At 49.0% G+C, this 25,909-nt stretch overlaps 1 protein-coding gene across 1 annotated transcript in view; it reads right to left on the bottom strand.

The window, feature by feature from the left end:
* Positions 1 to 12,284, bottom strand: part of ABCB10 (ATP binding cassette subfamily B member 10) — a 30,396-nt gene extending 18,112 nt beyond the window's left edge. Inside the window, exons 1-3 of the mRNA XM_028531415.2 lie at positions 11,581 to 12,284; positions 3,184 to 3,384; positions 2,148 to 2,350 (exon numbers count right to left, since the gene is read on the bottom strand). Coding sequence (XP_028387216.1) covers positions 2,148 to 2,350; positions 3,184 to 3,384; positions 11,581 to 12,064 — 888 coding nt within the window. The 5' untranslated portion in view covers positions 12,065 to 12,284. The remainder of the gene's footprint in view (positions 1 to 2,147; positions 2,351 to 3,183; positions 3,385 to 11,580) is intronic.
* Positions 12,285 to 25,909: the final 13,625 nt, after the last annotated feature.

The raw sequence follows: 25,909 nt of genomic DNA, 5'->3' as shown, positions 1-25,909 counted from the left end.
TGAGCCAGGCGCACGGGGGTTCCCTGCAGTGGGGCAGGAGAGCCCTTCGGGGGTTCCCCAGCGCCTGTGTGGTCTGTCTCAGAACCCCACCCCCGCCCCAAGTAATAAGCTTCTGAAGCCGAACGCAGGGTCCTGTCACCCCAAGGAATGCTGGAGTGGCAGGAACACACCCCTGGATGCTAGGATGGAAGATTCCGCATCTGAATTGCCGGACGGGCAGCAGGACATAGACATCCCTAGGTCCTTGTGAGTAGGCCAACCTCGAACCCGATCCAGGGAGCTAGCTGTGCGGGAGAAGCAAAGCCCACTTCTGTTCCTCTGGAGCTGAAGCCCAGGCCCCAGGGGGTGCCAGCTGACAGGGCCTGTGATGGGCTGAATGTTGGTGTTCCCCCGAAATTCATATGCTGAAGCCCCAACCCCCCTGTGGCTACATCTGGAGATGGGGTCCTTAAGAAAGCAAGTAAGGTGAAATGAGGTTGTAACGGTGGGGCCTTGATCCAATGGGATCACTGCCCTTAAGAGAACAGACTCCAGAAAGCCTGCTCTCTCCACGCAAGCACCGGGGAAAGGCCACGTGAGCGTGCAGCAAGATGGCAGCCACCCAGGAGCCAGGGAAAGAGGCCTCAGGACGAGCCTACATGGCCAACACCGAGATCTTGAACCGTCCAGCCTCCAGAGACACGAGAACTACATCTCTTGTTTGTCTGAGCAGCCCAGGCTGAGGTGCTTTGTTATTCTGGCCTGAGCCAAGACAGGCCCTTTCTCACCAGCCAGCTGAACTGAGCTAATTGCTACAAAAAGAGGTTCCCAGCTCTTCCCGAGCCCCAGAACTATTAATATTTGGATGTGAGGCTTTAATGCAGGAGGGGTCTTCTTTCAGAGTTTTGCTTCTCTCATGGCTGAGAAAATGTGAGATGGCAAGGTATAAGTCACATTTAAAGGTTCACGCTGGTAGTGCGTTGTTCTGCTCTGGCCGGAGTGCTCAATGGGACAAAACCCCCAAGCTTTTCCACTTGCAAGAAAGGATGATCAGTTCCAGGCCTCGCTCTAAAAGTCTAGAACCACACTGTCCAAACTGGTGGTCTCCCATGGTTGTTGAGCACTTGAGATGTGGTCAGTGTGACTGGGGAACTGAATTCTTAGTTTTATTCAGTTTTAGCTAACTAAAATTAAAATTTAAGAACTCATGCTCCATTTCTATTTAGTCACTAGTTAAATTATCAGTATGTTTGGAAAACTTTATAGGTCGATCTCCTTTTTCAACAGCAAATTTTATGAAATCTGAATATAGATCAAGTATTTCCAATGAAAATTTAACATCTGGATTGAGATGTTTTGTAAGTATTAAAATACACACTGGGTTTTGAAATTTTAATATGAAAAAATAATATAAAATACCTGATTCATAACTTTATATTAATTACACATTGAACTGATTATAAAATATATTATTAAGTAAAATTAATACACTAAAGTTAATCTCATCTTTCCTTTTGTTCTTTAAAAAGTGGCTACGGGGAAATTTTACATTGCGCATGTGGCTTGCACCTCGTTTCCACGGACCAGCAGCGTGGGTCTCAGGAGGAACGTGGTTTGCGCGAGTGAGGTGAGCGGGCGGCAGGTGCTCGGCCACTCCAGCAGGAAAGGAACGGAGGCTGGGGGTGGAGAGAGCGCCCCCTGCAGGAGGGCAGACCTACTTCTGTGTCGGGAGGGTGGAGCTGGTCTTCCTTCCTCTGGGAGGAGGAAAGGAAGTGCGCCCTCGATCCCCGAGATGGCAAGGCAGTTTCACCACCTTTGGGGGAGGGTGGGTGACCGCCTGCCTTTCCCCTGACCCACTGCTCAGCACCCAGGGGTGGCTGCCACCTGTTGTCCTTTTCTGCCTCCCTGCCTTCTCAGAAAACCCAGGCGACAACGTAATCTCTCCTAACCCCAACGGCCCGTTCTGCAGATAAGATCTCCTTCTGGGGAAACGGAGGTGCCGCCGAGGCCGTGTGGGAAGAAGCCACCTCTGCGTGCCTGCAGCCTCCGTCTGTGGCCGCGCTCTGGGCTGAGCGGCTGCAGAGGGAGCTCGGTGCACGCACGCGTGCGAGGCCCGGCGCAGGCCCAGACCTGCCGAGAAGGCCTCAGCGCCAGCCGGGCCAACGTACCATCATGCCGACACCGACAGAGGCCTGGGCCCCGGCCCTGAGCCCATCCGAGAGGTTTTCGGTCACCGAGTACCCCAGGAGCGCGGTGTCCGAGGAGAGGCGGTTAATCAGCTCTCCGGTGCGCGTCTTGTCGAAGAAAGCAACCTCCTGCCTCAGAATGGAGGAGAACAACGAAGTTCTCAGCCTGTTCACGATGCGCTGACCTGCAGAAGCAAACAGAAACGGAATCGGCCTGGGTCCTGACTCCTGACACGCAGCAGCCCGGCCCGATGTCGCTGCCCCTCCTCCGCGCTGCGCCGCAGCCTTGGAGGACATCTGGTGCCCCATTGACCCCTTGCGAACAGACTCGCCTGAGCCCTGGCAGATGGACAGGCCGGTGCTAGTAACGCTCGGTAACTGCAGTGTGTGGATGCTGAGGAGAGGCTGCAGTGATGATGTCAACATAATGTGACCGAGAGAGCCTTAAAGCACATCGTCTACAAGGAAGTTTTACTACATCGAGTGTTCAAAAGCTAATTGTGTTCTTCCTTGGCAACCCTTTTCCGTATTGAACTTTCAGATGGTAACAACTGGTTACTCATCTACTGAGCATTTATTTTATTAGCTAAATGGCAAGCAACCGACTTAGAGCCGGGTGTCCCGGGCTCAGCCCTTGCTGTGGGAGTCCCCTGACTGCTGACAGCCCGACCCGACACAGACACCGTCTAGCCACCACGCAGCTCCTACTAACGGGGACGCAAAAGCCTGGGGCAGCACCCGAAAGAGGCCCCCAAGTCCAGCCTCCTGAGCGCAGGCTTTGTTCTCAACCTCCCAGAAAACACCGCTCAACTCCCATTCTCGGAGAAGGAAAACTGCGAAGAGGGCACCTGATCTAAAGCGATTCTCAGCTCCCGCATCCGGCCAGTGTCCCCACGGAGTGCGATGCAGAAAGGAGGAAAAGGCTGGGGCCTGGGGCATGCGACCCCCGCACGGCTCCCCTTCATGTTCCCTGGGAGACCCCGGGATGGCGGGGGGGGGGGGGGGGGGGCCCTTTCACCTGAAGTCTGCATGAGGTAGACACGAACAGCGTTGGCCGCGGCGCCGCACAGGAACACGCCGCTGAGCGCCAGGCAGAGGCGGGTCAGGCTGCTGCTGTAGTCGGCGGTGGGGTCGGTGTAGATGACGTCGATGATCCTCCCCAGGAAGAAGGGGGCAGACATGGTGATGACACTGGACACGGCCAGGAATCCCACCGCGGCTGGAAAACACGGGCAGCCCTCAGGGTCACGGGCCCCTTGGCGGAGGGGCAGGGTGCTGAGACTTTTATCCCTTTGGCTCCCAGGCCCCGGAGTAAATGGAAGGGCCAGCGGGTTCCAGGGCCAGAACGAGCAGGGTAACTGCAGCGAGGGGCTGACTTTACCCTACACCCCGGAAAACATCAGTCCGCATCACCCCAACCTGAGCACCTCCTCCTTGCTAGGAGTAACAGAGCCAGCAACACCAGTCAGTCTGGCCTGCCTTTCTGCCTCTTGATCCGGCTGCTCATCTCAGATGATATTTTCCCTGCACTCCCGCTATTCATTGTTAGTCCCTGGCATCTAAATGTGTCTTAGTTTATACAGCAAATTATGCAGGTAAAGCTCTTGCTCCGGTCTAGTATTTCAAAATACTTGGAATACACTTTGGAAAGCAGTCACGGGCATCCATTACACACGTGTTGTGTCCTTAATATTATTGCTTTGGGGAATCAAGTGCCAGAATATCAGCCTGACGTGAAAATAAGGAAGAACCCAACTGTTCACACACCTGAAAAAGGGGATAGAGCCTTATTAAAAAAAAACAAAGAAAATATTGGGACTATTCAGTCAGGAACAGCACATGCCACAGACAACTGCCACCATAATCAGAAAGGCACAAACTACAACGATATGCCACCTTCCATTTGCGGGGTTGGCAGAGGTCAGAGGTGGATAACACGCCAGCTGGTGAGCTGTGGGAAGAGGCACTTACCCTGTCAGTGGGAGTGCAAACGGTGTCATTGCAATTGGTAGCGATTTGATTGTCTCGGTCAAAATGTAAATGCACATTCCCTCTGACCCAGCAATTCCCCCTCTATGAATTTAACTTATACACTCCCGTGTGTGTGTGTGTATGCAAAATTGTGCATTCGAGAATTTTCAATACAGTGTTGTTCATCCCAGCAGAAGATTCAAAATATCCTAATTAGGCGGAACAAGGTAAATCACTCACGGAGCATTTCTTTTATAAATATTACGGAGTCTTTTAAGAGAATGAGTCAAGTGTAGGTATGCACATGAGCAATCCACCAAGATACACTGTTAGTGAAAAAAGTTAAGGACACAGAAATTAACACTGGGAGAGGGGCTCTTTCTTTGGTCTTTCAAACAAAACATACACACAGGATATCTTGGGAGAGTAGCCAGAAGCAGGTAACACAGGCCCCTTCTTTAGAGTGGTGCTGGGAGACTGGTGGGCTGGGCGTGTGCCACTGTGAACCTCTTGAGCTTGGTCCTGTTTGGAACCCAACTAGTGCCACCACTACTCAAGAGTCAGTGGCCAGGGAGGTTCCTAGGGGAACACAGCACGGATTGAGCCCCCAGAGATGAGCGTTCCCAACACCCTGCAAATCGCAGTTGCTTCTGTTTGCTTGGCCTAAGGCTGACACTTCAGCTAAAGGCATTGTTTTTATGTAATCTGAATAAAAACACTAGAGTCAACTCGGGGCCAACTGGTGACTTAGCTGGCAAACAGAGCTCCAGGTGAAACGTGAACCTTGTAAGTAGGGAACGTTTCCCACAATCGGTCTCTTTCTTGAGACTGTCTGTGTCCTCCCCTCTAGAAGGACTGCTCTGCCTGGTGTCAAGTGCAGACACCCAGCACTGCCTGCCTCACTCCCTTTCCTTTCTTCTACAGGCACATCCCACCTTCGGGCATTCTGAACGTTTCACTTGTTCACTGTCTGTCTGTCTGCGAGGACATAGAGATTTCTGTGTGTTTGCTGCTGTGACTCCACTGCCTATGGAGACAGGCGCATGATAAAAGCTTAATAAAGAATGAACGAATGAATGAACTGAACTTCGATGATTGGAGGCATAAAAGCGTCACACCCAAATTCCAATGAATAGATAAATTGAACTTTGAATGAATGGATACACACATTGAACTTTGACAAGGGAGGCACAGAGGTGTATCAGACCAAAGTTCTTCAGCAGCCTAATAAGGAACATAATAAGATCTGGCAGCTCAGAAAGTACAAGTGGAAACGACTTGACTCCTTCGCACACAGCCAGGAAGTCCACGGATCTGGCTTAACATTCCATAATCACAATTGAACTAAATAATGTGAACCCAGCCAAGGCCGATTTCATCTTGTTGCAAGAACTGGGGTCTTGTTTTCCAGTGCTAAGAAGGACAGTGAGCCCAAAGGGCAGGGAGGCTGTCTAGCTCCAGGTTCCGCAGGACACGACCTGGATGAACTAGCACGCTCCAGAAACAGGTGTCCTAGTGAGCCAGGGATTAACCTGAAAGCCTTGGGTTTCATCTGTCCCTGGTAATTAACCTTTCAAGTCTGTTTGTTCTTTTGCCGTGGGAAATACGGCCAGAAGTGTGATATATGTGAAATTCTGTCAAGATCCCTCTCTCCTTTCTTCCTTTAGTTCTAAATCAAAGTTATGATCCCAAAAGAAGAATCTGTGTCTCACGAATGAAATGTCCCACGATTTTGATTAACAAAACTAGTTCTTACACAGTAATGATAATAATACAAAGAGGAAGGAATTTAGCTACTTCCAAACTCATTCCGGGATATCCCCTCACTTTTTTCCCCATTTAATTAAAAAAAAAAAGATGATCAGCTTGTTTTATTGCCATCTGCCTCTTTCCTCCTACAGGTTGACTATAGGCAAAGGTAAAATAAAAGATTTGTTCAGCTTTTGGTGGATCTTGTTAATCCAAGTTTTCTTACATATCATTGCCTTTGACATCAATGAATAATTTAGACTAGTACCATATCTATCTCAGACTTCTCCCTAAACTCCACACGCCAAGCATCCTGCAACCCTGAAATCTTCTCCACGTCTTCTCCACGGTTACGTCTCTTGCTTGCTCCTGTCCCACAATGAAGGGACCTGGGCAGCTTCTGTTACCTGTCTCTTGACAGATAGTTTAAAGTATCTTTCTGTTACCCTTTTCCTACTGAATCGTGGCATCTGGTGAAAGAAATATCCCTCAAAAGGAAGGAGAAAGAAAACCTAAAATGCAGATTGCTGGTAGAAGGGCTCTGGGAGACAGCCTGTGCGAGGACAGAGGTTTGGGGTGCAAGGAGGGAGCTGACTTGCCTACCACCAGCTGTGCAGGGGGTAGAGCGTTTAATGAGTCACCTGGTTGTTGAATAGGCACAGCTATCTCCCCTGCCCTGCAGGGACCAGAGACACGGCACTAAGGGTCCTGGCACCATCTGAAACATTTGACATGGATTATCTCCTTCGACTCTTCCTACAACCTTATCATTCTGGGTTTTTCCGAAAGGAAACCCAAGCACAGACAGGTGATGAAGCAAGCTAGCCACCCAGTTTGTATAATACAGAACCACAGTCTGAGAACCACGCCGAACTTCCTGGTCTTCCCACATTCCAAGCAGAGAAGCACAGACCTAGCCTTGGGGTTAGGGCAGCTTAGGGAGCAGAAAGGCTGAGCTCAGGGGAGGGTACTGAAAAATAGGGTGGAAAGGTAGCAGGTTCTAGATTACACAGCAGATTAGGGAATTTGCAGCAAAACAGGCTTAAAAGGGCCTTAGGTTATGAAGTGACAGAGTCAGATTTGCATCTGAAATAATCCACTCTGACCGCATGCATAACGGAGAGCACTGCAGGCTCACACAAGGCAGACAGACAGATGGACAGTTAAAACACTGTTCTGCCTGGCCGGCGTAGCTCAGTGGATTGAGCTCAGGCTGCGAACCAAAGTGTCGCAGGTTCGATTCCCAGTCAGGGTACATGCCTGGGCTGCAGGCTGTGATCCCTAGCAACTGCACATTGATGTTTCTCTCTCTCTCTCCCTTCCCTCTCTAAAAATAAATAAATAAAATCTTAAAAAACAAAACAAAACACTGTTCTGGTCAGGGGAGGGGGAGCTAGGGTGAGGCAGGGTGGGAGCAAAGGGGATAAGGAAGGGGGCAAGGACTAGAGATGGTTTTAAGAGTTAGGCTCTCCAGTATGCTGGATTTGGGGGGCATTTTGGGGGCTGTGCCTGAAGTTGAGACTGACAGGGTTGACACCCTAACTCTGACACCTGGCTGCGTGACCACGAGTCACTCAGCCTCCCTGTGCTTCAGTTTCTTTATCGGTCAAGTGGCAATAAAAATGCTAGGTCCCTCATGGAGATACCGTGAGCAGTAAGTTAAACCCACGTGTAAAGCACCTAGAGCAGTGCCCAGTGCCTAGTAAGCAGTAAAACACGAGCTATTTACCTTTATTACTGTCGCCATGGCAAGGAGTCAAGAATGACCACACGCCCGGCTTTGGCAAAGGCGTTCCCTCAGTGGCCCCACTCCGAGAGAAGGGACAGAGGCGGAAAGGCAGCTTCAGGTAACTTTGGGGTTAGAGGCTGAAGGGAAGGAACCTGGCGTCTAGGCCGGGTGAAAAAGGAAGCGAGAACGCCAGGAGCTGAGGGACTCGCGGGCAGCAGCATGCAGGAGACGTCTCAGGCCCACGGAGGAGCTGGGGAACACAGGCCGGAGCCCCAGCAGGTCTGGGGCAAGGCTGAGCGGTCAGCACGTGCCCAGGAGAGCTAGGTGGTGGCCCTGTGCCCACCGACAACAGGGAGGGCGGCCACGGGCTCCAACCCTCGCTGTCCAGTGGTCATGTCGTGGGAGCCCACCTATGTAATTTAAAGTCTTCTAGCTGCCACGTTAAAAAGAGTAAAAGGAACAGGTAAAACTCATTTTAGTAATGCATTTTATTTGATCCACTATATGCAAAGTATTAATCAACATGTAATCGAGGGGTAAAAACGTAATGATATTTTACTCTTTTTTCCTACGAAGTTCCTTCAAAATCGGGTGCACAGTTTACACTCCCAGCAGCCTGCCCAGCACACTGCCCAGCACAGTGTGCCCGTGTGTTCTGTGAGATCCCCGTGCCCAGCATCTCTGGCTTTCCGGAGCGGTCTGCATTCAGGGCTCAGCCTCACTGTCCTCGTGCAACCTTTGTGGAGCTGTCGTTCCACACACTGCTCACCCTTGTCTGGCTTATTGCACCCACTGGACTTACACTCTATTTTGGTCACTCCAAGGTCTGGCCTCGTAAAACATAACTACAAATTCAGCAAAAGCTCCTGGCAGGCATCAGGTTCTAAGAATGGCCCAAATCTAAAACCACACAAGCCCTTATCAGGCATTTAAGTGAGAGGCGCCCTCCCAGGTCCTCCCCGGAGGCCTCAAGGAACGTGACAGGCGTGGGGGTGGGGCTGTGTACCTTCCATGGTTTGAGTAGGAACGGCCCAGCTTTATGCACGTGCCCCCAGCCTGACGCCCTGGGGTGGTCAGAGACCTCAGCAGCTTCTATCTGCCGGGTGCAGCAAGAGCGCCGGACCAATTACTCCTTATCCTATCGGTCCACCCGGCCTCCCGGAGAGTCCCTTCATCTTTTAAGACTCCTCCGGCCGAGGTGATAAGATGAGGAATTATCAGTGAAGAAACACTGGAGAGCACTTGGTAGGCCACAGCTGCAGGAAGATAGCTGCAAATCCCAAACACAGTGAGACCGGGGGTGGGGGGGGGGGGGCGCTGGGAAAGGAGGGGACACCCACCCTGCTCCACATGCATCTGTAAACATTTCAGTCGGTTTTTACGTTTCTGGTACAAATGACTTAAGATCACAGTCTTCTGGTCACACGGTTCGGTTCGGGTGGTATGTTTGCAAACTGAAGCTGCTGAAAACATTATTATTCAAGTGCATAGCTGAATTTTAAAAAAGATTTTTGTATTTGCTTTTCTAAGAATTAACACATTAACACTGGCATTCCTTCAACTCAGCTTTCTTGGTTCTGTTGACTAAAAAGAAAACAGGCACACACACACAACTGTCCCGTCTCCACCACTTTAAACAGGCGTGCCCACATCTGGGGCTGCTCTTATGATGATAAGTTACAAATTAATAATCACCCTTCACTTCCTCTTAATCCCACTAATGCCAACATCCAGATTAGCTTCAAAATATCAAATGTAATGACTTCTGGGGAAAACATATACGTCCTAATAAGAACGTTTCCATCAGATTTCCTCACAAGATACAATATATATTTATCATGTGCTTTAAAAGTTAAAAAAATTAGCTGGTGTATCTCTCCACACCATGCCCCTCTCATTTCTTGCAGAGTGAATAAAAAATTTATTCTCTAAAAAAAAAGTTAAAAAAACTAGTGTGTAACCCCAGGCTTATATCCTCCAATTTTATGCTCATAATTATTCAGTGTGGCATCTCAAAATAGCTTCCCTTCTTAAAATAAAAGGAGGTACAGCCTTGTTTGAGACTGTCCCCTCAACACGTCAGCACGACAGTACATGTGGGGACACGGGAGGAGGGTGAAGAGCTGATGGCCACGAGGGAGGCAGGGCTGGGCTACCCAGGAGGGCTGAGCATGTACGGCGCCCGAAAAGCCTGACACCCAGAAAACCTTGACATTTAATAGTTCAGAAACAAAACAGAACTGGGTGTGCGGACACTTACTCTGAGTTCCATGCAGAATGGTGGCCACACCCTCTTGCACTCAGGGTCTCTCACTCCAGGCCTCCTCTGGGCCCGGTCCCACCACCATTTACTCCTTCATCTGAGGCCCCAGAGCCCCTGCCCTGCATCCACACACTGAGAACTGGAGAGGGAGAGAGGGTCAGAGAGAGCCGCTCCCTCAAGCAGCTCAGTTCGTGAGAGCTCCTGGTCTCACATTTTCCCTTTCTTTGCCAAGTCAAACCTGTTATGACTTCATTTTTCACATTCTTTTATTTCCATTTTTAAAAATTTGTATTGATTTTTTTTTTGAGAGAGAGAGAGAGAGAGAGACATGGACTTGTTGTTCCACTCCTTGACACATTCCCTGGTTGCTTCTTGTTTGTGTCATGACTGGGGATCGAACCCACCACCATGACTTATCAGGCCAACACTCTAACCAACTTAGCTACCCGACCAGGGCTTCAAGACTTTCTTTTAAAAGAAAAAAGGATCTCCATTTCCAAGAAAATCTGCACTCGACCAAGCAAGGAAGGAGTTCCCTTTATACCCCAGGGACACGGAGGCTCCTCCAAAGCTTCAAACACGCAGCCAGAGGCCAAGTGTCCCCACTGTCACTGCCCTCCCCTGCAGCGCCAACAGGCCAGAAACACCAGTCACTCCCCAGGAATGTCCTTTCCAAGGCAGAGGTTCTGCGGCAAAGAACGTGGGGTCCTCACGAGTGTCAGGTGTTGCAGGTGACAGCCTCCCAGGCCCTCAGGCCAGGCCTTCCGCACAGCTGCGCTTTTATCTCTAATCACGTGATTGTCTCACGACTGCCCCCTCCCCCCCCCTACGCTGGAAGTCCCAGCAGAAAACAGAAACCAGGTTTCTTTCCGTTCACCAATGTAACCCCAGGGCCTCACGCACAATGAAAGAAAGGGAGAGTGAGAGAAATAAAAAAAAAAAAATTGCATTTAAACATTTCTCTAATTATGGCTAAAAATGAGCTATAGAAAAACTCCTGTGTGTCTGCATTCTGTTCCTAAAAACGTTCAATTTTTCTTTTAAAATGGCTTGCTCATGACTTAGGTGGGTGGTGATCTACAGTTGCTCAAAACTTCTGGAGTTCACGGATGGGTAATGGGTGGATCACCCGAAAGGGGCAAAGTAACCCCCCACTTATCCCTCGGGGTGGCAAAAGCACTGGGACGAACTGGAAAGGTTAAGATTGTTTTTGCTTCACAAGGCAAAAACATTGCGAAATAAACTTGCCTAAAGCAAATGATGTTTTAAAATTAACCTGAGTACAAAATACAAAATAGCTATGTCTTTGGCTAGAGTTAATTTCCAATAATAAGCGAAGGGGAAACCCCAGCTGGTTTTGAGAATGCTGACAGAGCCAACGAGGAACAGACCCGAATGTCTAAGCAGACACCGGTCCCCGGGGTAACGTGTGTCAAGCTAACCAAACAAACATAAAACGGATCTTCAAAGAGGTGCCCAGCTCACCTGGAAAGGCTTAGCCATTCCTCTGCGACGTGAGCGCTCCGTGCAGCACTTCTCGGTACAACACCCCAGGTAAAAAGGCCACCCCTCCCTCCTCACGGTGCTGCGAGCCGCCCAGGATCTCGCACAGTCCCCCGTCGGAGGCCCCGGGACCACGCGCTCTGTAAGGTGTGCTGGCTGGCAGAGGGGAACGTAGAGGACGCGCACCGGAAGGGCCCTACCTGCCAAGCTCCGGCGTTCGGGGTACGCCAGCCCCAGGAGCTTCCGGGCCTCCGAGCGCCCGGCCGCCGCGGGGCGCAGTCGGGAGTCCTCTTTAGGGTCCGCCGCGGCCGCAGGCAACGCCGGCCCGCGCCGCCCGGCCTCAACCCCGGCGCGGCGGGCGAGGACTGGGCCGCCGGGGAGCACAGCGCGCGGGAGCAAGAGGGCGCCGGGGGACCGCGCCCACAGCCCCAGGAGCCGCGCGAGGCCCGCTCCGCCGCCTGGGCCTCGGGGACCCCCGCCCGGGCAGCAGCTTGTCCAGCGGCACGGGCCGCGCGCGGCTCCCGCACCCGCGAGGAGCCCCGGCCCCGCTCCCCAAAGCCGCGGCGGCCCCAGGCCGGTCGGCTGCAGCTGGGACACTGGGGCGCGGGCGGCCGGTGTCCACGCGAAGACGAGCGGGCCCCGCTTCGCGAGCAGCCCCAGCGGCCAGACAGGGGGGCCGCGCATGGTTCCGCGTCCGAGTCGTGAGTCTCAGCCCACCCGGCTCGGCGCGCAAGGAGCCCCAGGACCCTCCCGGCCCGGCCGAGCGGAGGGCGTGCACTCGGCGCCGCCCGCCGCCCCGCCCGCCCGCTGTCACCAGCAGTCACCCGTTTCATCAGGTCCGCGGCCCAAGCGCCCGCCTCGGGCCGCGCACCACGCCCCCCAGAGAGCCCACAGCAGCCGCGGGCTTTCCCCCAGCTCATGGCGCCCCCCACTGGGCACCCGAACTCGCGGGGAGGTCAGAGATGAGAACTAGGAGGCGCTGAGCATCACCGCGCCTGCGCACTGGCCCGCAGGGAGCTTTTTCACGCTTCTCAGTCCCCTCCTGTCAGAACCTGGGAGAGGCGCGAGCCCTTTCTCACGCCGGCGGACTCAGTGGAACGCGCAGACGCGATCACACGATGCCCGGCGCAAGGATGTGGCCGCAGGACTGTGAGCTGCACCGGACGGGCGACAAATCCGCATCCGTCGCGACTCCAGCCGGGACGGGTCCTGTCACCCTACGTCCTGATGTCGAGCACAGGGCGGAGGAGTAGGGACAGGGCTGGAGAGAACGTTGCTGCGGGTTAGCTCAGTTCTGAAAAGCGTTGCGGGGAGTTGTTCAGTGCTGTGACATTTAAATAACTTTGAGAACGGAAAGATGTCGCTTTATAGCGTCAGCCAAAGTGCAAAAGCACACGAGGTGGAGGCACTCTGGCTGCTCAGAATGGAGACCAATCAGAGTGCAATGTATTTTAATACACGTGCCAAGAAAGCCGGAGGAGAGGGTCTCTAAACCGATCAGATCACAAGGAGACCTCGTGGTGGGGGCATCCGTAAACGGAGGGATGCTCAGAGACCAGCCTGGTTCTTAATTCGAGTCCTGGTTGAGGATTGCGGATAGCTTTTTTATTGACGGGTAAGTATTTTCAGGACCAGGCACTTGCTTCAATTTCCAGATATATGGGTTTGGAGGGGAAAAACACTCCTCAATAATCAAGATAAATATTTTAATGCAACACTTTTTAAAAACAAAAATTATTGCAAAAAACAGGCATGATAGGCAATATGTCAAACAAATGCACGATCCTCCCGTGCACTTGCAGGATCCGGCCTCTCCTCACCCCAATCTCAGCCCTGAATATCTTCTTTACAAAGGCAGGCAGTTAGCAGCTGGCCTGCTGTGCCAGTTTTTTGTTTTTAATTTTTGCATTAAAATACAATTTATTTGATTACTGAGATTTTTTTAGGGCCTCCTCAAATTTCATCCCCAGGAGAATGCCTCACTTACCTCAGCCTACTAGGGGTCCTGTTAGGTAGTAAGGAGTGTAAATTTTTTTAGGGAAAGTATTGATAATAGTGTGGAATTAATAGGTTGGCCAAAAAGTCAGTATGTTTTTTTCCCTGTAAAATAAAAGACACATTTTTCATTTTCACCAATAGCTTTATTGATTTGGATATTTTGAGTATGTTGCTGTCTCCTGCTACTGCCTTCTAGTGAATAGAGGCCAGGGTGCTGCTAAACACCTCCCAATGCACTAGATAGCCCCACAGCAAAGAATTATTTGGCTAAAATGTCAATAGTACCAAGGAATTTCGCAAACCACTTTTGACACATTTGATCAGTCACAGTACCTTCTGCATCATACACTTCGTACACTAATCTTTTTCGTGTGTGTTTCAGTTGCATTTTTACCTTTCTTGAAATAATAAAGCATGATACATCAAAAATGTTGCATGTTTTCTTCCATCTTTAGCATTAAAATGGCTGCACAAAAATTCACCAATGTTGATGAGTTTTTTTTTTTAAACGCAGGCTGATACAACAGCTGTCACAATACAATCTAACAAAATTGTTTCAAATGAAGTTAAAGACAACAAAGCACTACTATAGCCATCCATGGAAAAAAACTAAAAAGCAATTTTTGGCCAACCCAATAAAATCGTGGTTGAAATGTTCCGGTGAAGTGCGTAGGAGACACGCCATCCTCTCAATTCTCACCTCTTACTTGGTGGCAGGCACAGCGTCCCCCCCACATTAACCACAACTTAGGTTAGGTTCTCAATGGCATCTTACCTCTGGAATGGAAGCTATAGATTAATATAGACACCACTGACCTGGAAGTAGGCATGTTGTTTTTGGGAAAGACTTTGTTAGGTGGCTTCTGAAAGGGAGGGAGATAGTCCTGATACCCAGCATTATGCATCCCGTTACTTCCCTTTTGAGTCCAGCAGAAACAACTGTGGAAGCATGCCACTATCCCCATAGGAGAGAAAGTAACCATTTTAACTCACATGTAACCTTACTTTCTCTTCCCTACTTGCCAGAAAACTATTGCTGCTGCAAGGTCTGGGGGAGGCAGGACTGGCCTTTGCTTTCTGCCTTCCCCATAGCGGTGTCCCCCAGGCTTTTTCAGCCAGCACTCCCTGAGGCCTGGAGTCCACAGATGTGGCTAATTAAACAACAACAACAACAACAACACCCTCTGTTTTTTAACATGACAGTTTTGTTAGGGATAATTATTTTCTGACTGATTTTTAGAAATGCAAACAAAAGTTCTCGGCTAGCTATCATATAATATACAAGGTGAGAATGATTTACTAGCACAAAATATAAAGAGAATGTCCATGGCTCTTTAAAAAATACAATGGGGAAATGAAGTAGGGAATCAATATTGGCAGGAGGACTTAATATAGTCATCACATCAAAAAATGACTATATATAGTCAGTACAAAACATATACACACTCATACATATTCAAATTGTAAAAGGTCATCATAATGCAAAGCAGTAACATGTATTCCCACCTGAAAATAAGGATAACTTCTCACTGCCATTTTAGAAACAGGATACAATTCCTTGGCCACTGGAAAGGGCAAGAAATGCTCTAAGGTGTTTTTAGGGAAGAAAGAAGCAAAGCACTTAGATATGAGTGGATTAATAGGAAAAATACCACAGAAAAGCAAGGAAAGGTTGCGTGTGAATTCTGAGACTCCAAGACAGCAAGTAAGAGTTCAAATCCTGCCCACGGAAAGACAGAAAGGGCTCTTGGTGGAGGTGTGATTGCACCAAGCAGTAAAATCCGGCCCTTGGTGAATAGACTTTTAATAGGTTTAGTGGACCACGGGTGTCACATTCAAAAAGGACTTCTTTTGACCAACACTTGAGAGCAGTTGGGATTACTTCAAGAACAGTTCCACCTGTGGGTTTTTGTCCCTCTCAAAGGCTGACAAGGGAGCGCATGAGGACACCAGGAGGGGGCCCCTGGGGCACAGTAGCACAAGAAGCAAACAAAAGTCTTCTGGCATGCAGTCTGTGATCTGATAGTGGGGTGGGGGGTCACATGACCCTCCTCGGTACATTTGTTTTTTTCTAAACTCAAGCATGCAGCCCCCACTGTCAAGGCCAGGATGGCAGGTTGATGGCTGAAGGTGGAGCATGCAGACTGTGAAGTGCAAACCAGGGCAAAAGTGCTTTGTAAGTTCCTCTGCAGTCCGACTGCAGCTTTGGGTAACTTCACTGTGTGCTGCTTATGGCGATGGTCGAAGCTGTAACTTTATCTCCCAGAAACGTGGCTCAGGCAGGCTGAATGCAATGTATATAGAAGGTGCAGCATCTTTGGCCTCACATTCTCTCTCTCATGCACACACACACACACACACCCCTTCTCCCAAAAGAGTCTAGAGAAATGTTGTTACGGTTTGAACTGTGTGCTCACAAAATATACATGTATATATATAGGGTAGGGCAAAAGTAGGTTTACAGTTGCTTGTATGGAAAATAATGCGATAATTAATAAATAATAATACAAGAATAAGCTCTGTGTTTTGCAGACTCACAACTGTAAACCTACTTTTGCCCCACCCTGTATATGTTGAAATCCCACCCCCAGTAACTCACAATGTGACCTGATTTGGAAATAGAAACGTGGCAGATATAATTAGTTAAGACAGAGTCACGCTGGGTGGGCAGTAGGGTATCATTGTAAGAAGATGGCCATTCGAAGACGCAGACACGCAGGGAAAATGCCCTGTGACACTGGGGACAGCTTGGGGCTAAGGAGCACCAAAGGTGGCCAGCAAGTCATCAGAGGCCTCCGGGGCGGCTCTGCACACACCTGTGTGACCATACCCTAAGATGCACAGTGCAAACAGGCCAGGTGCTCCACTGCGTGTACATTTGTGTCAAAAAGTGAAAACACACATGTTTACATGTTCTTATAGTCGTATGTACACAGAATGTATTTAGAAGGATTCAAAAGGGTCAGTGGTTATTTCTGGGGAGAACTGAGTAAGGGTAGGTGTCCTTTCATAACTTCTGGATTTTCAATAAATAAGTTATTTAAAACCATCTATTCAAAAATAAGTTAAAGTTATGAATGAAATTAAGAAAACACTGAAAGATAACCTCCTGTATGGGGGGGGGGAAGGGAAGGAGAGAATTTTAAAGATACCAAAGGATTACGTAGAAGAAGAATGTGTGTGCCCTGGCCGGGTAGCTCAGTTGGTTAGAGTGTTGTCCCGATAGGCCAAGGTTTCGGGTTCGAGCCCCTAGTCAGGCACATACAGGAGTCAACAGATGATCCATCAACAAGGGGAGTAACAAATCAATGTTTCTCTCTCTCTAAAATCAGAACATAACAATTTGAAAATAAAAGAAAAATGTGCTTGGCAAGTTTGTTCAAATTTTTAAAGAGAAAACAATTTCCATAGTATATAAACTGTTCTGAAGCATAGAGACCTGGCTGGTGTGGCTCAGTGGACTGAGTGCAGGCCTGCGAATCAAAAGGTCGCCAGTTTCATTCCCAGTCTGAGTGTCTGAGTCTCTGAGTTGCAGGCCAGGTCCCCAGTAGGGGGCGTGTGAGAGGCAGCCCATCAATGTCTCTCCCACTCCTTCTCCCTCCCTTCCCCTCTCTAAAATTAAATAAAATCTTTAAGAAAACCTATTCTCAAGCATAGAAAAAAGACTTCTTAATTCATTTTATGACATTCATTAGTCCTGCTATTCATATCTAGGATAGCCATAAAAACAAAACAAAAACACATGAAAATGGAAAAATTCTTAATATAATAATAGCAAATTATGTCCAGCAGATTACTTTTAAAAACATTATTACTAAGCCTACATGGAAAGAACAGAACTGTGACGTTGCACAATGCCCTCTGCCCTGCTAAGGAACATCTGCATCAGATCACTAGCTAACGTCACACTGAGCGGTGCGACACGGGACACGCTGTCATGTAACACAGAAATGAGATGAGGGTGCCGGTCCTCACTGCCGCTGTTACCCAGCATGCCACAGGTCCAGCCAGTGCAGGAGACGACGAAGGTAAAGGGGGCACAGTCGTCGGCAAGAAGGAAGTAAAATTATAAATACGTGCGGATGATCGTCTTGTCTACCTGAAGACACAGAGAGTCAAGTGAAAAAGTGATGAAAAGAGAATTCTCCAAGGCGGTTGACTCCAAAACTGATGAACACAGCAGTGTTCCCAGACGAGAAGGTAAAGAAGTAAAGAGTCCGCTGCCCCTCCCAACGGCGTTAATCATTGTAATACGAATACAACACACATAAGAATCAAATTAAAGGGGACGTACAAGACCCAGGTGAAGACAATAACAAAATGTTTCTGAGGGAGGAATAAGAAGACTCAAATAAAATGTTCTCCTGAAAAAATACTCTCCTGGATGTGAAAAACAATGCATGATAATAGTAATAGAATGATGATGTAATTATGCTTTATGATAAATAACTGATTCGGTGTTAAGTAATTTATGCATGATTACAGAACTTTTTCAATGTTTTTTTTTTTTGTCTCGTTTTGTTTCTAAACAAGTGAGGAAGCCGCAGCCAGAGCTGTAAAGCAGTTTGCCCAAGATAGCAAAAAGTGTAGGCAGCCCACCGGGATCTGAGTTCTGGCAGTCCGTTTCTGGAGCGTATGTCTACCGGCCAAGTCAGTTCCTTCACACCAGTTTATACATCTAACATAATTCCAGCTAAACACTCAAAGGTATTTTTTTAACTTCCTAAAGGAAATCTAAAATCTAAGAAAATAAAGAAGCTCGCCAATAAAATATAATGCTTCCCACACACGCTCCAAAAAATATATGAAGTAACAGAAAGAACAAATAAAACCACACCTATACCATGGTGACAAACCTCAAGGTACCAGTAAATAGAAAGATAAATACCAGTGTCTACCAGGGCTATCTTTCCAGCTTCTGCCACAAGGATTTGAACAGAACTGGGGAAGGGCTCCAGAAAAAATGTGGAAAAAAAAATCAAAGTGGTGATAATAGGGAGAGGGATTCTAAAATTCACCTAAAATCACAAGAGGGAGAAGTTCAATGAAAATATAGGTTTTTTTTAAAAGATTTTACCCATTTATTTTTAGAGAGGGAAGGGAAGGAGACAGAGAGAGAGAGAGAGAAACATCAATGTGCGGTTGCTGGGGGTCAAGGCCTGCAACCGAGGCATGTGCCCTGACTGGGAATCGAACCTGTGACACTTTGATTCGCAGCCCGCGCTCAATCTACTGAGCTACACCAGCCAGGGCTGTTTTTTTTTTTTTTTTTTTTTTTTTAAAGAAGGAGTTCTAGTGCATTAAAATACTGACGGCAGGGAAATAGCTTAAAAATGAACGGGACTCAAGGTAATTGCCCCGAAAAGAAAAAAAAGGAGAAGATGGAAAAAGACTGTAAAAAGAAAGGATAAGTTGTTTTTTTTTTTGAGATTTGGATGGTACAGAGAAAAGGGGGAAAGATAATTTAGAATCCCGCAAGAACCAAAATCAAAGATCATACAATCCTCCCTTTCTCCTCCCAAAATAAAGATATCCGTGAAATAAACTGCACTTTACTCCTCTGACCAAAGAGGGCACTCTTGAACTAGCAATCTTGTAACCTAACCCCAAACCACCGGCACTCTTCACAGAGCGCTTTCATCAACCCGAGAAACGTCTAAGTAGGAAACAGAAAGGGAAAATCAAAACATTTCAGCTGATAAAAATTTCATCCCTCAAAATGAACACAAAGCAGAAGGAAATTGTAATGCTATACACAAAAATAAATCGAATATCTCCTAACAAGCATTTGGGGTGTGAAAAACACAGTGAATCAGAAATTAATAAACTAAGAACCAAATAGATTTAAAAAAAAATTGTAAGAAAGGAAATGAATTGCTTCAACTCAAAAAAGAACTGGAAAAAAAATCATCTCAGAAATGAACACTGAGTGATGAACTACCCAAGGAAAAATAGTTTCAAATAAAAAAATGTAATAAGCAGCATTGAAAAGAGTCAGGAAAACAACTAAAAGAATAAAAAAATGAGAAAAAGAAAGAAAAAAGGCCAGAATGTAAGTGGCTGACATGAAAAATAGATAAGGAAGGTCCAGAGTTATAATTGGAGAAGCAAATCAAAACAATAGACCAGAACTAATATGTCAACCTATAACCCAAGAAAACATTCCAAGAACAAAAACAATCTGAATCTATTATTTAAAGAGCCCACAACTACTGGAGAAAACTGCCACAGGATGGGAATGAATAACTCTAAGACATGATGTAAAACGACCCCATGAAACGGGATTCACTTAAGTGGGGCTCTGGCACCTGCCAAATTGGTCCTTAAGGGGTGTCATCTGTGTGGCTGGTAGGGTGGTGCTCTGGTGTGGTCAGAAGCAGTCACCAGGTGTGTCGCATCTGGGACCCCTTGGGAGGGGCTCCGGTGCAGGCCAAGGTCAGTTGCGACCCGTGCCTGACCCAGGGCCACTGGCAGGAGCTACAAAGGGATCTGCAATGGGTGGCTGCTTGTGCCGAGCTTGGAGGTGCCAGGGAGCAGCTGTGAATGGAGGCCGCTGCCACTCGGCTGGGCCTGGGGCTGCTTTGGCAAGAGGTCTGGGTCATGCCAAGGCCAGACACTGCATCTGGGAAATTTCTGGAAGGCCAGCAGCTGGTGAGGAACAGCAGCTGAGGAGGGCTCCTGCGGCCCTTGGGCGAGGTGGGGGCTCCGGGAATGACTGGGGTGGGGTGAATGGTGTCAGCCAGATTAACAGAGCATTTAGATTTGTTGCTGGCCTGTGCCTGCCGGCTGGATGGGCAGAAAACTCAACAAAGCAACAATGGCACCTGCAAGCACTTCTGTCACCAGAGTGAACTGCCCTGAGCCCTGTCCCTCCAGTCCTCCCCCTGGAGCTAGTCAGCTCGGGTCCTCCCTGCAAGTCCCTGGTGCTTTTGGGGCTGCTGTCCCAGGGCCGGAGGTCAGAGCAAGTGAGTCTGGGAGTAAGTCCAGGGCAGGCCCTTTTGGAGAAACACCTGGTGCTCCAGACACCCTCTGTGGCACTCACCCACACCCAGAGAGGATGAGCAGCTTGCTCCGGCCGGCATATCTGTTGTCCAAGCTGTGCTGTGAACAAAATCCAGCACAGAAATATTAATCTGAGTAAGCCTAAATAAGTCATATTGGTTCATAAGCTTGTGCCTTGACTTAACCATCTTCCTCCCTCTCTCTCGCCTTCCCTGCCTCCTGCCTGTGAGCCTTGAGAAAGGGCCAGCCCCTAAGACTTCTGACCCCAGGCCCTCACCTTGTCCCGTCCACGGGCAATGGCCTTTGTCTCCACCCTTCCTGTTCTGGACTCCTCCCAGCAGCATTCAGAGAGCCCTGGTGCAGCAATGTCTAGTCCGCCTGCCATGGCCTCATCAGCGGCCACGACACTAACCAGTGCACTGTGACTGATAACCAACATGAGAAACTGTCCGTCACAGTCCATCATGCGTGGGAATGTTTTCTTTCATGCACCAGCCTCTTGAGTCTCAAATGTAATTATAACTTAAAAAAAAAAGATTTCTGGAGTAAGGAGAGGATAGGGCTTACAACTGAATGGCACCTTACACCTGCCCTTGGCCAGGTGGTAGTTGACAGGGGAAGTGAGTTGTTGCTCCAGGTGCCCGATTCCAACACAGCAGCCACTCACCGTTTTGGCCGTCAAAATATTTAAGGGCGACTTAAGGAAGAAACAGGAAGCCTGGTTGTTTTCTGAAAGCCTTCTGTTGACACCTAGGATAAAGAAGGAGCCAACACCAACCTTGCCGAATGGATGTTTGTGACTTGGAAGGAAAGCCTGGAGATAATTTTTTTAAAAGATTTTATTTATTTATTTTTAGAGAGGGAAGGGAGGGAGAAAGAGAGAGAGAGAGAGAGAGAGAAACATCAATGTGCGGTTGCTGGGGGTCATGGCCTGCAACCCAGGCATGTACCCTGACTGGGGATCGAACCTGTGATACTTTGGTTTGCAGCCCATGCTCAATCCACTGAGCTACACCAGCCAGGGCAGCCTAGAGATAATTTTAAAATGCTTCATCAAATGTGTATTGGAGGGCACAGAGGAGAAAACCTAGTACTGACTCAAAAACTTGGACTCAGTGTAGAGATGTTTTGGGAACACCAATACAATGAACTTCACTTATGTTATGAAAAGCAGTTAAGTCTAGCCCTGGCTGATGTAGCTCAGTGGATTGAGCACTGGCCTGCGAAGCAAAGGGTTGCGGGTTCGACCTCCCAGTCAGGGTACATGCCTGGGTTGTGGGCTGGGTTCCCAATAGGCGGTGTGTGAGAAGCAACCACACATTGATGTTTCTTTCCCTCTCTTTCTCCCTTCCCCTCTGTCAAAAAATAAATAAAACCTTTTTTTAAAAAGTATTTAAATCTAATGAAACAAAATACAATTGAACATTCAAGTGACAAGAAAGCATGTTCATCATTTGATGAGTTTAAACATTGCCGCATAAAATAAGGTGTCCCTTACAGTCAACGAGCCTCAGACTCCGTATCACAGTGTCTGCGTATCACACTAGGTCACAGTGTAAAACACTGTCAGTTGGGCGTGAAAGTGGGAAAGGCCCTGCTTCGGAACTTCCACTAAAACAAACAAAACCAAAACAAACAGCAAATGAAACAAGGCTTTCTTGATTCTACGCCTCTCAATCTCTGCCCCCTTTTAAGTGTTTCAAGATCTGTCTGCACCGCTAGCTCCTCCTTTCCCACTTAAATAAAATCATCAACATTTTTAGAAGCATTTAAACACAATGATATAAAACTTTTTTGTGTGACCTAACCAATGGTGCTCAAGTTCAAACAGGTAACACCCCGCCATTCCTTCCAGGTGGGTCAGGAGCCCCACTCCCCAGTGTGGTTTTGTTGCTTTGGATGCATACTAAAGTACCTCGTTTTGTTTGCTTTGAATTCGAAGTGGCATTCTTCTGTAAGAATAATTGGTGTTTCTCTTCACTCAGTACTGAAGGTCCCTCCTTAATTTCAAATGCATAAAATGAAGCTGCATATTATTCTGGGGAGCATCTGAGATCTTGCTCCCCTGGCCTGTGTTGCCCGTTTGGCTCAAATAAACTCTTATAAAAATTTTCAACAAAGCAAAACACTGCAGTTACATCCATGCTGTTGCCTATGACTCTAATCTGTCCATCTTCTTGTAGGGTTTATCAGGATATGACTATGCAATGAGGTATTTGGCTTTCACGTGGTTTAGTGTGGTCCCAGTGCTGGGAAGTGATGGACAGTGTTGCACGTGGATCCTGGTGAGCGTAAGCGTGCATTTCTGGGCCCATGGTGGGACTGCCAGTAATGACAGAGCATGCCTTTGTTCCACTCTGCTGTGTGACACCACACTGCTGCTCAGCACAGGTCACCAGTTACATTCTCACCCTCATGGGGGGGTCCTGATGCACCGACGCTTGGCTTTGCCAGGCCCTGCAATGTTGTTGGTCTGAGGGGTGCACGATGGTACCTCGCTGTTTGAAATTTGCGTTTCCCCGAGTAATACCATGTTGAGTAGTTTTTAATTTGTTTGTTGGCCAGTTGGATTTTTGTGAAATGTTTCCCTTTAATACTTTTGCCTTTTCCCCCTATTGACTCACTCATTTGTAGTTCATGCGTTTTAGAATTCTGGAGACTGTTAGGACACTAGTCTCATGTGCTTCAGTTGAAATGGACACAGTTGAAAAACCTCAGTTCCTGCATTACATTATCTGTATTTGGAATGCTCAGTAGCTCCATGTGGCTGGCAGCTGCCTCACCGGACAGCAGGGGACTGCGGAAGCTGTTCGTGCTCCCAGTGTCATCCATGGGACTAGACAGACCACCGAGGACTGCACTGCACTGCATGGCACAGCCGATTCCCATGCGCACCACTGCTCTAGACATCTCTGTCGCTCAGGTGTTCCCTCTGCCTTCTCACGTCCGTGGCCTGTCCAGGGCTGCTTTTTGTGCTTCTTTTGATGATGAATGGATGTTTTTGAATTTAATCTCCCTTTTGGGTTGGGCCTTTTTCTTTTCTTTTTTTTTAAAAGTTATTTATTTATTTTTAGAGAGAGAGGAAAAGAAGGACAAAGAGAGGGAAACATCTATGTGTGGTAGCCTCTCACGCGCCCCCTACTGGGGACGTGGCCCGCAACCCAGGCATGTGCCCTGACTGGGAATCGAACTGGCAACTCTTTGGTTCTCAGGCTGGTGCTCCATCCACTGAGCCACACAAACCAGGGTGGGCTTTTTGTTTCTTTAGAAATGTCTTCCAATCCAAAGGTCACGAGGGTATTCTTTGAAATGGTTTATATGTCTGCTTTTCACATTGCAGACTTTTAATTTACCTGAAATTGACTTTCGTGTCTAGCAAAGCAGGGGCCCAGTTTCACCTTTTTCTTCTGCACAGCCGGTTGTCGTAGCACTGCAGTAAAAACTCCGTCCTTCCTCCACTCTTGTACGTGTCACCCATTAACAATGAAGTGTCTGGATTTACTAACCTTTCCACCCTTCAGCCCATTCATTCCATGCATTTTCCATTACTCGAGCGTCAGTGCTCGTGCTACGCTTGTCGGCCGACTCCCCACTAAATCCGATGGACATTCTTTAATCCTGACCTCACTCGAACCCTCGGGTCCCCAGCACAGCTGACCACTCCTGTTCTGACGTGCCTCATCCTCTCGGCCCTGGGGACCGTGCCCTCTCACTTTTTTTCTGTTGTCTGGCTGCACCTCCTCTCTGGTCTGGAAATGCTAGAGCACGTCAAGGTGGAGCCTTGAAGTCACATCTCCTCCCGCTCTATGTTTTTATCCTTGGTAATCCCACCTGTTTGCAAGGCTTCTAATCCCAGCTACCTGCCATTGACTCCTGCCCTTGTCAGGTCACAGGGTGATTACCAGGCCTCATCCAAATGGGAGAGGTTTGATGGGGCGTCTAGATCCCACCCCCCCTTAAGAGTGAGGAATAGAAAGTGGGCTCACATTCCCACAAGGCATGACTGAGGGGAGCCCAGCCCTCATCGCTGTTAGCCGTCCCCACACAGCCACGGGCAAAGCCTGCCTGTGACAGACGCACCCACATGGTGGAGCAGAGTGGAAGCGAGGCATGAGGGGCCCTTAGAGCTGCACACAAACCTGCTCGACCTCTGCTTTGTTGCGTGAACCAGTGATTCCTCGTTTTTAAAACCACTGGGAGTCAGATTTCTGCCTCAAGCGGCAGAACACCCCCTAATGCACACGGCTCCCCAAGCAGCAGGTCAGCGCAGCCTCTCTGCTGAGCTGCGGGGGTGCCTCTCCGAATGCCCATCCCACCTGGTTCTCATAAAGCACCTCACAGCTAGGAGGTCCCACACTCCACTCCTGACCTTCCTCTAGTAGTTTCATCACCATAAAGGGCAACCTACCCGCCGAGCTGTTCATGCCGGAAACACGTGGGCCGGCTGTGAATCCCTTCCTCCCCACCCAGCCCAGGATGAAGTCCAGCCCAGTCCACCCCTAAACAGTCACAGACTTGCCCATTTCTCTCCACTGCCACCGTGGCCAGGCCAGCCCAAGTCCCCCTCACCTCTTCCCTGGATGCCTGCAGTGACCTAACTGGTCTCCTCATTCTCACGCACACGCCCTTCATTGATTCCTTAGAGCTGCCAGGGGTTTAAAACAATCAGCACTGTTTCACATTCTCTAAGGTGGCAGTTAAAAGAATGAGTTATGAAGTCTGCAGAAGGGCTAATTATCTATTGCTACACAAGGAATAACTCCAAACTTGAATGGTTAAAGCAACATTTAATGTCTGTCAGTTTGTGTAAGTTGGAAATCGGGTGGACTTGGCTGGGCGCCTGTGTCTCAAGGTCCAGCAGGGGCCACCATGGAGATGCCAGCCGGGGCTGCAGTCGCACCTGAGGGCCCGGCTGGGGCAGCTGTGCCCAGGCTCATCCCTGCGGTTGCTGGTGGGGCTCAGGTCCCCCCATGTTGGCTGGAGGTTGCTTTCAGTTCATGGCCCCGGGTGCCAGTCTGTAGGGCACACAGCAGCGGGCTTCCACCCTCAGCGGAGCCCTGTACTGAGCTCGGCACAGACCGGGCTCGGGAACTGTTGCTGCGTGATCCGCTGTCGAGGTGGAATTCCGGCTCTCAGTGTGGGGTCAGCGTCGCCCCGTTGCCAGTGACATCGAGGCAGGAATCGGACCGCATGACCTCCCTACCCTGCCCCTTGCAATGGCTCCCATCCCTCCTGGGGTAAGACCCCAGCTCTGGTCAGCACCCTGAGCCCTGCCCACTACCCACGCCCCTGTTGTGCTGTCCTGTTCTCGGCCACACTGCTCAGCCCCAGCGGACGGACGTCTCTGAGTGTACGTGGTCTTCCCCCGGGGGGGGGGGGGGGGGGCGGGACCATTCCTTCCGGGCTCTGCCTGGCTACCTCCTGTTGGCCCCCAGGGCTCAGGCTCAACTGTTGTTTCTTCAGGGAGGCTTCTTGGAAAGCTTAACCTGAGTCAGATCCCTGGATGTATTCTTCCATAGCTTCCAGTGT

The sequence above is a fragment of the Phyllostomus discolor genome, chromosome 15 (genome assembly GCF_004126475.2).
Source record: "Phyllostomus discolor isolate MPI-MPIP mPhyDis1 chromosome 15, mPhyDis1.pri.v3, whole genome shotgun sequence".
Classification (NCBI taxonomy): Eukaryota; Metazoa; Chordata; class Mammalia; order Chiroptera; family Phyllostomidae; genus Phyllostomus; species Phyllostomus discolor.
Note: the sequence above shows the minus strand (reverse complement) of the source record. Positions and strands in the feature narration are given on the sequence as shown.